The sequence below is a fragment of the Thermobia domestica genome, chromosome 16, assembly GCF_964235325.1.
Source record: "Thermobia domestica chromosome 16, izTheDome1.hap1.1, whole genome shotgun sequence".
Lineage (NCBI taxonomy): Eukaryota > Metazoa > Arthropoda > Insecta > Zygentoma > Lepismatidae > Thermobia > Thermobia domestica.
Genome location: NC_137469.1, coordinates 100,611,353 through 100,624,753, shown reverse-complemented (window position 1 = coordinate 100,624,753; position 13,401 = coordinate 100,611,353). Strand labels below are relative to the sequence as shown.

The 13,401-nt window shown below is 35.0% G+C and overlaps 1 protein-coding gene across 2 annotated transcripts in view; it reads left to right on the top strand.

Moving 5' to 3' along the window:
- Nucleotides 1-12,730, top strand: part of LOC145673274 (uncharacterized) — a 66,804-nt gene extending 54,074 nt beyond the window's left edge. The window contains exons 8-9 of one of the 2 annotated variants that reach the window (XM_081742816.1): nt 55-204; nt 5,516-12,730. In XM_081742816.1, the coding sequence (XP_081598942.1) occupies nt 55-204; nt 5,516-6,411 (1,046 nt within the window). In that variant the 3' untranslated portion in view covers nt 6,412-12,730. The remainder of the gene's footprint in view (nt 1-54; nt 205-5,515) is intronic. The other variant, XM_081742817.1, reaches the window with a different exon arrangement.
- Nucleotides 12,731-13,401: the final 671 nt, after the last annotated feature.

Sequence of the window (13,401 nt, the reverse complement as noted above, 5' to 3'; positions counted from 1 at the left end):
ATACAAGTTACATATTTATATATAACTTACCTCATGTATATATCTCTTTTCCAGGTGAAACATGTGGTCGCGCGTTTGCCATTAAAAGTACGCTGGAACAACATCTTCTAAGTCATGGCAATGATAGGCCTTACCTTTGTGATATATGTGGATTCTCTACAAAATATTTAAGTCATTTAATGGCCCATAAGAGAATACATACTGGTAAGAACATAGAGGAAATGAAACATTTTACTCGTTTCATTTTCAGTCTTTCTCTGGCTATAAATTTGCAAAATAACGTAATAGATGAATATGTATAACTACGAAGCTATGCTGTCATTTTTACGCAGAACTCCTAAACTTAGTCATCCGTTGTTACATGTGATTTCCCTTTGTTAAGTAGAAATGCTTAATATTTTCACCTTCACGGTTGTCTCTGGGAATTGTTTCAATCTCTAAATTTTGTTTCTCATATAGTAAGTAGCTATACTTCATTAGCACACACAAGCAGTGTGTTAAAACTGTTTGATTGCAAAGGTACTAAATCTATTGACATTCATCGACAATTATGTGAAGTTTATAGTACAGAGATGATGAGTAAAAGTGGAGTGGAACGTTGGTGACTCATGTTTAACAATAACCGCACAAACGTTTACGATGAAGACCGAAATGGTCGATCGAGCATTGTAACAGATGTTCTGGTCTAAAAAATCAATGACAAAATTCTTGAAAATCGTCGTTTTACGATAACGAAGCTCTCGTTTGAGTTTCTGCAAATTTCACGGAGCGTATTGTGTGAAGTTGAGGCCCAAAATTTATTCTACCATAAGTTGTGTGCAAGATGGGTTCCGAAAATTTTGATAGAGAAACAGAAAACTCAGCGGATGGCAGCCGCCTTGAAATTCTTTGTGGCCTATAACAAAGACCGTAATTCCTTTATTGATCGTATCATTACTGGAGACTTGGATTAAGCATGTTAATTCTAAAAAAAAAAAAAAAAATCTATGGAGTGGGGAGACATCAGTTTACACACAAAAAAGAAGGAAAAAAGGCTTGCAAACCATTTCTGCAAGAGAACTTGTGGCTTCTGTGTTTTGGGATAGGAAAGTATACTGTTAGTCAACTTTTTGGAACATGGTGCAACAATTACCGCTGAAAAATGTTATGAAACATTACAGAAGCTTCGAAGAGCAAATCAAAACAAAGCTGAGGAAAAGTTAGTGAAAAAGTCCTGCTGTTTCATAATAACTCTCACCCGCACTCGGCCAAGGAGTCTCAGGAACTCTTCCAGGCCTTTTATTGGGAGCTTATCGACCATCCGTCATATATCTCGGCTCTCGCACCAAATGACTACTACTTGTTTCCCCACATGAAAATTAAGACAGCGTTTTGATGACGACGCAAACCTTCAGGCTAGCGTGTACTTTGTAAGCTTGTTTATCGCTGTGATATGTGTCTGAACTTGTACGACTAATAGTCGAAAAGTGGTGTAAGAATGTCGCTTCAAAGTGTGTATAGAAAAAAATTTTACTTTCACTTATCTTCTCTGTATTCTAAAACATGTGTTATTTTCTGGATAGCCCTCCTAGAATCGAATAAGCACTACGCACATAACTCTTTCCTTGTCACTATAGACCCTAATTGATACAACATTTTCGCCATCTACATATCTTATACATAGTAACTACTTGAGAATCAGTAGCAAAGTTATTCAGATAGGATTCCAGCAAGTGGTGTCAGTACTGTTGGTTGATAGCAAGCACCAGATTCTGTACGAAATTTTGTAATTGTTATCATTGCATTTTCGTTTCATATTTTAATAATTGGATGAGTTGGGAAAAAAAAAATACGAACAACGTTAGGTTTACATTAAACACACTTTTATCAGACGTTTCCTATTATATAATTAAGTTATGCTTGAATCTATGTTTGAACTGCAAGAGTTCGTAGCTTTGCATTCGTTGAAAGGTTAGTTTCAGTATATACTAATGTAAGTCACCGAAGACTGCAATAATATTCCTTTTACAACCCTATGATATGGCTTAAGTCAATTTTCTGAAAGAATTCAGAAAGGGTAGTTTACTTTTAGGGGTAAGTTCCTTTCGAATTATTTTCTCAAAAAAGAACTCATGCGATTTCAGATTGCATAAATAAATGTTTCATTAACAACCCTACAATTTTGCATTAATTGTTAATCGTGGAAAAATCCACAATGGGTACTTTGGAGGCCGAGGTGTTTTCTTCAACAAATTTCTCAAAAACGACTCAAAGTATTTTGTTCATATTTCATTAATAACTCTACAAAATGACGTAAGTTATTTCTGATGAATCTACAAGGGTAGTTTAAATATTTCAGTAATAGATGTTAAAATGTTTCTGAAGTGTGGTATGATTTAGTTTAAGAAATGGGAGTAAGGAGATTCAGTCGGTGTCCTGTACTTTTTAGTTTTCTGCCACAAATTAAACATGCATGCGAACTTCCTAACGTATGCGTCGTAATTGATTTATTTACAGACGTGAACAAACTATTAGCAAAATAAAGAATTTAATTTTTTAAAAAAATTACATCTAAGTGCATTGAAATTAGCTATAAATACAATCTTTTTGGCATATATTTTGCCAAAAGTCTATATTTTGCTAACAAATCGTGAATCTATATAAAATCTTGAATCTATATTTTGCGTAAATTCAGCATTCTCTCTCTAAATTGATAGAAGTGTTCCATAAATTAAGTTTTTGTCGTAAGACATTTAGCTTCAATTTTGATGTCAGCACGTGCCACAACGACTCGATAGGTTTCATGTGTGAACTGTTTCCCGACCATTAGTGTTTATGTCTGGTTATTTCCCTGTATGCCCTAGAAACAAGTTCCTCACTCACAGTTTTTGATCGATGACTATACACCATCTTACATTAATATTTCGTCACTAGATGAAAATAATTCATTGATTGTAGGCATCAGACATTCTGTAATGACGTCCTTACATTTTATACTGTTCATATTACTCCTACCACGTGGATTTTGCCTGGTCCATACGCCGAAAGAGAATTCCAAATCGTCACTTTTGTAGGATCTTTTACGTACATTATTTTTTTCTTTATTTTATTTTTATTTATTTTCTTTTTTTAATTTTGCTGAAGTTCACCTTACATATTGCAGCCTTTTTTTCTCTGTATAAATTATAGTTCTCTCAATGAATACTACCTAGGAAATAATATATATATAGCATTTCGTTTTACGTATTTGTGAAATAAAATAAAACAAAATATGGTTTCAGATACGCATTTCCAATAAAATGCTTCCTACTATTTTTTTTAATGTGTATTTTTTGTTTATTTTATTTATTTATATATAATTAATTTTGGTACATCAGTTTTAAAATTAATGTACTATATTTAAGCTACATTTTTCAATTGTTGAATGATCTAAACTCGATATAACAGCTGGGGGCGCGAGGGCTCAGTGGTAGAGCGTTCACCTCCGGTGCTTGAGGTTCCTGGTTCGATCCCAGCTCGCGCCGTGTAGACTTTGTGGTGGACAAACACCATGCTTATGAGTTCTCTCGGGGTTCTTCCGTTTCCTCCCACTTTCTTGATTCCACCATTTCACTCATTTCTCATAATCACCGTCTCCTTTAGTCTAACCGGCATATCCGTGGGACGTAAAACTCAAAGATTTCATTTTTTTCGATATAACAGCCCAGTGAAGCTGTTTCTTCGTCATACAGGGTGCTCACCCAACCGTGAATAATCCGTGGATTTCTATACCTGAAAAAAAATGGAATAAGCGGTAAGTTTCGTTATCAAACCTTGAAAAAATAGAAAATATCAGAATAAAATAAAAGTCGCAGAACTGTGCTTTAGAACTATCTGAAATTCAAAAGCTAGAGAGGGAGGAACGGGGTGCGCCTTGGGTTCCGCACCTGGCGGTTTTTATTGTCGTTGTATGGTCAGTAAAAGTTATTTTTTATTTGACTACAAGGAGAATCTTCTCAGTGAATGACAAATGCAACAATGACAGTTCACTGCACCAAAAAGTACTCAGTCGGTCGTGCTGAAATTTAATACACAAATGGAAACTAAGAAGTCCAAGTCTGAAAGGACGCAACTGAATATAGGTTAAGAGGGTGGTTAATAAATTGAAAAAAAAAAAACTATATATGTATGTGTGTATTTTCTAGCTTAACTGTGAAACATCTGAAGCAAATTTCCGAACTTAGTCCATATATGATGTACAGTCACGAAAGAAAGTATTCTTCAGTTGACAAAATTTTCTCCCTAATAACTCAACAATAAATTAACCTCTTAAAGTACCAATTGTGGCAGGTTATCAAATTATAACTATTCTAAGGATAACAACAAAAAGATCCAAATTAATTAATTTTAATTTTTTTGTTATTATCCTTAGAATAGTTATAATTTGAATTAATTAATTTGTTCCCGAGTTATTGGCAAAAGAAAATTTGTCAACTGTCAAATACTTTCTTTTCCGTGTGTATACAATCTAGAAACAAATATATTGAGGGTAAGACACTCCTAGCACCCCTAGGGGTTGGGAAGAGGGTGACGTGTAAAATAATCAAGAGAACTACCAATATTAGTGTCGAATCTATAGTAACACTACCGATACCATACTGTGGGGGCAGGAGAACCCTAGCACTCCTAGGAGGGTGACATGTAAAAATTGTCGAAAACTGCTGATATTAGTATCGAATCCATAGTTTTCGGGGTCGCTGAGATGAATAGAGACACTTCTAATGCTATTTAGGCCTAAGCTCAGCCCCATCGACATTGGGCTGGGAGGGTTTGAAAAATGAAATGTCCAAAATTATCGACGTTAGTATTGAATTCATAGTTTTCTGGGTCGCTAAGCTTATTGGTGACATTCAAGATGACATTTAATCTTCCTTAAGTTTAAGGAAGAACGAGCATATCAACTGACCCAGATTGACTTCGCGAACTACACTGGTCCTCAACTTCTTAATGACTTCATAGCGATCCTTCCAATAACTAGAACGTAGAGCATAGAAGGTAAAACTTTCTCTCGACTATAGATATCGATCACCGTTACGTTATGACTATTCATTCATTCGAAGACAAGATGTTGCTAAAAGTTGTCATTGATCTCGGTGATAAAAAAAAAATTAAATGAAATCTTTGAGTTTACGTCCCGGCTAGGCTAAGACGATAATGATGGGAAATGAATACAATAGTGGAATGAATGAAATGGGATGAAACGGAAGAACCCCGAGAAAACCCACTAACACGATGTTTGTCCACCACAAAGCCCACTTGGCATGAGCTAGGATCGAGTTAGGAACCCCATGCACCAGAGGTGAACCCTTTACTACTGAGCCAAATAACAAAAAATAAAATCATAGTCTAGTTGGGACTAATACCATATCTTGTTCTGAAGTCAATTTTGCTAATAATTTGTCCATGTCTGTATTTATTAATCATGTTCAAATTAGTGTTAATAATATATGTGACTCCATACGCATATTATTTAGTTACTTTTTTGTATTTTTGCCAGGAGATGTGTACCGTTGTTCTTATCCGCACTGCAAATACTCAACACCTAAAAAGTCACAATTAGGATCTCATATGCGAACTCATATGGGAATTCGTCCACATACGTGCACTGTGTGTGGGCGTGGCTTTCTAGAGAAGAGTCATCTAGTTCGACATGAGCGAATTCATTTAAACGAAAAGCCGTTCAAATGCCAGCAATGCGACTATGCAAGTTCTAGGAGGGACAAATTAAAGGAACACTTTCAGAGACATCACAGTGAAAATGCTTCTGCCAAAGTACCGTACAAACCACGTCCTCCGCGAAAAGTCAAGTATGATCAAATGTACCTTGGAGGTCGGAGTGAACCTCAGCCGCATGAAATCGATATGATGATGCAAGGATCTCAGTTATCTTCCCACCCACCAACGACATCGCAAGCGCACATTTCTGTCCCACCATCATCAGTATACTCTTCCTTTGAACCTCACCATCCAAATCTTGATTTCCATCAGATGGGTCCTCCAGGGAACTCATTAGGCTCACGATCACAGTCAAAATCTGATGATCTACATTTACCACAAGCCTCGTCCACCCCAACTTCCAGCCATGCCGTTGTGCCTGGAGTTATTCCTCGTTCACTCTCAACCAAGGTTGATACATTGCAGTGCTTAGATTCGTCTACTCAAATTCCGCACCACGTTCTTCCACCTCTGCCCAGAGCACAGCACCAAGTCCCACCAGCTATGATGTTGGATCCACGGTTTCACGCTAATCCAGGACCATATGCAAGTGCACTAGAACCTCCGAGAAGTCTACCTGTTTCCATGGCTATGTCTCCAGCAATACAAAGTCAGCCTGTTGGACAGCACCATCCCGGAGAGTACCCTGGTCTACAGCCATGTATGCCGCTATTTTGAAAACAGTTTACTTTGTAAATATAACAATCATTTTATCTGATTTGATGTACATTTAATTCATCATTTCCATTGTAAGTACAGTTGCTAGCGAAGTATGTATCTAGCTCTTATATGTTTATATATATAAGATAGAAACGAATAGCCAGTTTGTGTACACTTTACGTTAGCATAGAGAGAATGTAATTTTCTATACGTTGGCGTAAACATATTAAATTGAATCATTGTTCTGAAATTATTGAGAAGGAACCTATGTAGAGTAGGTACAGTACATTTTTTCGCTAGTAACTGTACATGCAATTCATAAGTACAAATATTTTGTGTAGTAATTTGTAATACTTTCGTTTCACCTAAAACACTTCCATCTTTTAGAATAAATACTGGTTCCATGCATGTATTTATGATACTACATCAAAATAATAATTTATTTACTTGATAAAACCATTAAAAAACTTAGATGAGACTAATTGGAGCTGTATACCAGAGACGTACCAAATAGCCAGACGCCATATGTATTATATTGTAATATGTACACTTATCAAATAGGTATTTTCTTGAAAAATGTCCAAGTATTTCTTTGCTATGATGTGAAGACAGTTAATGAAGTTAAAACTTCAGTAATTGATTAAAATCATGATGAAATTAAATGAAATGATGGCTCGGTGGTCTAACACTTCCACCTTTGTAACAGAGACACAAGTCATGTTGAAGGTAATGCCATATAAGTTTGTTAGTGGATCGGTATTGTAAGTTTTACTTTTCTTGGAGTATTCAGATATGAACTTTTACAATTTTTGCATAGCGTAGGTATGTAAAGATTATATAATATTTTGATTGCTTTCAAAGAACGTTATGCATAAGCTGTAACAACCTAATTTGTCATTTTTACTTCACTTTCGTGTTATTTTCATTATGAGGAAGTTCGTTATGTACAAGAAGAAGAGAACTTTTCAGGCAAGCTTGAAAACATATAATTGGTTTAGAATGCATTCCTCAACATAGTTGTGTAATGAAAAAATGGAAGAAAAATGCTTTTAAACATACATTATATTAAATTTAAATTTGTGATAGTAGTTAAGCATCTTGTGCGGTTAGAACGTACAAAAGGAGCACTATTTAATAGTGTAAAAGTAACAAAATGGACTATTTTTGCTATACAGTAGACTATAATAATTACATAGCTATTACCTATGACACAGATTCATGACATGTCGAAATCAAAACAACTTTTAGTTACTGATATATATAGCAGTAAAAGTATTTACTCTGTTTTAAAATATGACTGTGTAATATATGGTTCTGATATTAGACTGTACCTCATGATTTCGATAACATACAGGATCTTCGAGAAGGAATGGTGAGGTTTCGTAGAGTTGCTGTATAGGAGTAATGGCATTTGGGTGGTTAAATGAGACGGCATTTTGTTTGGAAACTCAAATAGTGTATTCAGTGTAAAAACAAGTGCACTGTTACCAGAATCCACAATTCTGTGGCATAATACATGTTTGTGTTTTCATGTCAGTATGTTTCTAGATGTGCACCATTCACACCACAACACAGTTCAGGTCAAAGTCTGTTTCAGGCAACCTGATAGGAAACTTCCCTACCTCCCACCACATTCTACTACAGAAGGGAAAAGCAAGTCGTTCACCTTCACAAGGAGGGAAGCTTTTCAAATAAACAAAGTAGTGTAAACTCTAAATTCGTACGTCAATTTGCTCGCACCTAATGTTGAGAAAGTACTGCTGCTCCTTTTAGCTATCAACCCGGAGCAACAAACAATTACTGTATTCAAATTTTGTGTTGAAGAAAACTATTGCATATTATTTATGTACTAAAGTTTACCCTACTGTAAAACGGGGTCACGGTGGCTCAGTGATAGAGCGTTCACCTCTGGTGCATGGGGTCCCTGGTTCGATTCCAGCTCGCGCCAGGTGAACTTTGTGGTGGACAAACGCCGTGTGCGTGGGTTTCCTCAAGGTTCTCCCATTTCCTCCCACTTTCTTCATTCTACCATTTTTATTCATTTCTCATCATCACCGTCTCCTTTAGCGGTCTCCACGGAACACCAACATTCACTGGTTCTTGAGCGTGGTGGGGGGAAAAACTTCTTTTTCCTATCAAGTTATGTGAAACAGATTATAGAAATCCTGTCGAGCACGTTGCTTGTATTGTTTAACGTGCTTTAGGGTTCCGTTTGGAGATCAATTGATCAGACGTCAAAGGTCCATTCCTTGGCTCCTCACGCTATTGGATATTTCTTGTTGGGTCTTATCAAAGACATCGTGTGTACCGTGGTGAAATCGATAATGTGAACACTGAAAGCACTAATTATTGTGGCAATTGACACTATTACTCCAGACATGCTCGATATGGTCTGATGTGAAATTGATTGGAAGTATGTCGTACTTTGATTGGTTCACAATAGAAATATACTGACATACATACGCATTTTTAACTTCTTTTTTTTTTGGGGGGGGGGGACAGAATAGTGTGTTCTGGTAGCACTGCATTTGTTTTTGTTCTGAATAAACTATTTGGTTGACAAATAAAACGATGTATCATTCAACTACCCAAGTCCTATTACTCCTATACAGCAACCTCACAAAACTTCATCATTCTTTCTCGAAGATCTTGCATTTGTCTGTTTGAATACGTGTGTGTACCTATACGTATATATAGAAACTATGATGTTAATTTTTTAGATCTATCATCCATTTTATCTGTTTGGTTAGAAAAATGTTTTCCGTATGCCCTACTATAATTAGAGTCAAGAAAGAACAGACCGCATTATTCATTATTTACTATATGCATAATAGTCTGTATGGTTAATATTTCTCTATTTGTAGAAAAAAAAAAAAAATACGGCTCAAATATAGCTGGTATATCGCGAGCCAATCCCTTTCTTATAACTTCTGATTCAATTGCCCGATTAACATTTTTTTAAATCGTTGTCTCTTAATACATTACGAGAAATCTTACTATCTTAATGTTCTTTGCCCATAGGGGTAGAAGGGCGTAAGATTAAAATTTTTCGGTAGGAAGTGGAGGAGAAAATTGTTCCATAAGTGAATGAATCCATCTGTCGATTAATGTTGATTATAACGTCTAAAGAAAAAAGAAATTAAGGAAAAAGCCTGAAGAAACTTGAAGACTGCAGATCTTTATAAACATGAGCCAGTATGAACAAAATAAATAATGTGTTATTGTAGAACATGCTACTATGCAGGTTGTAACCAAGCTTTTAAAACAAAGCTGATCATTTCTCTTGAAGGATATATTATTTCGTAGCTTGATAATAAAATTTTCTGAATATTAACTCAACTTTACATAGTTTATACATAATTGTAAACACTTCTATCTTTTATAGAAAAGTATCGAATATGTTGATATAAATCTTCATTGACAATGTAGGAATGTGTACAATGTAGAGTTGTCTACGGTCATTTGTTAGCTAATGAAGCATTGAGTCCTAACGTATAGAAAGTCATTCTTGTCGTAAATGTTGAACATATTGCAATACGAGTTTTACCTTTGCATGTTTTTAGCTTTTAAAAAGCTGTAGAAGTATTTTTATATTAAAATAATACGTGTATATAGTATAAATGTTAATATCGTTACATGTTATTGGCTAATTTTTTAATTTTACTTATTTTTCTAGTCGTTTAATTTTTTTTTTTTCATTTTTGTACCATTTTATATTGTGAAATATTATTTTCGTACCTTTTTGTAAGAATATTTTTTATTGCTTTTTTGGAATTCTTATTTTTGTGTTGTATTTTTAGTGGAAAAATATTACTTAATGCAGTAAATATGCAATACTGTTAAATAAGCACAGAAGTTTGAACATATATATATGACACTAACTGAGCAATAACGTTCAGATGTGGATCTTTTAAAGAAATACTTGGTTTGTTTTTACACAAACTTTAAACGTACATTCCGTATGTCGTGCAAAGATAGTTTGTTGTATTCCCTATAATAGAATAATTTCTTAATCATGTATGTTTCTAGTGTCTCATTTGTCTCATTAGGAACCCTTTTCGTTAGATGCACAAGGAAAATAATGTTCAATTAGTGTTGACATAAATATACAGTACTTTTTTTTAAAGTTTTGTTAAAACAAAATCGAAGATTTATTTATGTATTCTGAATTCACGTGAATTAATGCATGACTGATCATACATGTGATTCCATGTTAATACTGTCTTGCTGTCACCGTACTATTATTACTGCTTTGTAGATCTATCAAACTCAAGACCATGGCCATAATACTTTCTTTATTAATTCTTATTCTCTAATCTGCCTAATTACTTCTCTCAAAATTTGCTTGGAAGTATCTATGCAGTGTTCATTTTCACTACCATATATCTACTAAATACAGTTTGCTCTTGAACATTAGTAAATAATAGTGTTGTATACCCCATTTTATCGGTGGTCATGAAACTGACAATATAATTTTTACGAGTAAAATACGAAGAAACTAGATAATGTGGATGCAACCACTAACGATCATTTCATTTTTATTGATTTTTTTTTTTTTTTTTTTTCAGAATCAGTACTAAATTATTTGATTGTTGTATGAGGAGCAGTTAAATAAGAAACAGCAAAATAAACACTTTACGGTAATAAATGTACAGGGTGGTCCGGAACTGGGCGTACCCCCCCCCTCCTTCTTTAGCACTTTTTGCCTGGCCTCCAAGAAGTCCCGATTCGACGACACCAGACAATGATCTCTGGGATTTCATAAAGCAACAAGTAAGACACACTCGATATCACACAACGCAGGAATTACCAGCAGCTGTCGAACACGCCTTCACCCTCGTGACTCCAGAGTATCTCCGCAAAATATCTGCGAGAACTCGACGCAGAATTCAGCTGTGTTAGGACATGGATGGTGATCATACCAATGTTTAATACTCTTAAGACACTCAAGACTTCAAGGTAACTGTGTACAGACATTCTACCATAACTAGCACTATACTGTTGAAACTAAAGGGGTGGGGTACGCCCACTTCCGGATCACCCTGTATTTGAGACCAAAATATTTCTCTTTCGTAATTGTAATAAACAAAATTTTAAGATTGATAGAAACATCTGATCCTGACGGATGTAAATTTTGTTTTAACTTCCAGCACGGATATTGTTCAAGCTCTCTTAATTACCCCTATTTATAAACATGATGAATTTCGTCTTACCTTTCACTGTAATTTAGCAATATATTTTGCAGAGTACGCCCTGTATTTTCTTTTTTTTCTTTTTCTTCTTTAAAAGACTTTGCCGGAGTAGAGGGCCGGCTATAGATGAATAGTAGAGCCACTCAGGTGAATTTGATACTTGAAAACAAAAAGAGACAATTGAATGAAAGATCATTTTAAAAAATCATTGATCGCCTAATATTTATCTGGATTGCATTCCTTATGGGCGGTTCGCTTCAGGCCCGTATTCATGAGGGGGCTAATTTTTTCTGTCCCTCCTAAAATTTTCACGGTAGGCTTGCAAATGAACTATAATATGGTTGAATAGGCCCCTTTAACTTCTTCTGTCCCCCCCCCCCTACATTTTTGGGCTGTTTACGGGCTTGCCCCATTAGCATGACATCTCCTTGTGCATCTGACACTTTAGCTAACGTTTATAGCTAACGTTTACAAAATAATGAATTTAAAGAGTGGTACAGACATGTAATGATTCTGCAATCTTGCTAAATAATTGTTAAAAGCAGAAGCTTCTTGGAGAAAACCATCATTCCCTTTGCACAATTACTTACCTGTAATTTCTAACTCTTCATCTTTGTGTCTGTTTGCTGTTATTGAGTATATCAGCAGTAGAATGGAATCCTTCAAGTAGAGTACGGAAGACATTAAATAAACTAATGAGCACTTCGCAGTGGCGAAATGACTGCTGAGAAAATGCAACATATTTGAGTGTGACAAAAATGCGAGGATTACTAGGCAAAGTACTTTTTAACTGTTACACGCTACAATTCCATGTGCTTTAACTACTAATCTAAAAGTTATCGACAAGATGAAGTATTTCACCATGTTTTCTTAGGCAATTCAACAGCAGGAAAGTTGCTTACTAATGCAGTGTAATAGGTACGTTCAGTAAAGTATTGTTTTACATTACCAGTGTTTCTAGTATATATTGATCAACCCAGTATTTCTGTATGTGCTGCGAAGACACAAGTGTAATTTATGTATACCAATTAAAAAGAAATTGTGCTTCTTTGTGATTATGTAAGTGAAGTCACTAAACAAAGGCTTTAAACTTGTATCGTGAGTATTAAAAGAGTGAAATTATAAATAAATATGTACATATATAACATGAGAGTGTAACTTTTTTTAAGCCTTAAGAATGACTTAGCATTTTAAACAAGATGACATATCAAGGATGATAACCTGTGGTGATGTTGAGATATTCCATAATGCTGGTAGTCATATAGAACACGAACTGTGGTGGTGGCACGGCTATTTACATGGTAAGTACACGTTAAAAATCGGTAGAATACGAACAGCCTTCTGAATTTCACCAGCTCCTTATGTTAGAAAGATGAAATGTGGTATATATAAACTCCTTATTAAAAATTATTAAAAGTAGGTGGACACCTATCTCTGCGTTTTAAAAGATTCCGCTTCTGAGAGGAGGAGGAGGAGGGCATTTCTATTTTTCAATACGAGGGTTACCTCAAGAGCCATGGCTTTATTATTATTATTATTTTACGAAAATGGGAACAAAGCAAAAAATTCTGAAATATATAAATGCAAGGTTAGTACATATTACATATGTAAACGATACATTTAGGGTGATGGATTGAACATAGATATTTCTAAGGCATTAGATGAACATAGATATCTCTATCAGGATATAACACGTGTAAAAAAAAAAAAAAAAAGTACTATCTATCAAACAAGTAAATGTGCACGTGTTTGTGAATCTGACATCCCTGCACCGACTGATGTGGAGAATATGAGAAATCAGTCAAATCTGTAGTTT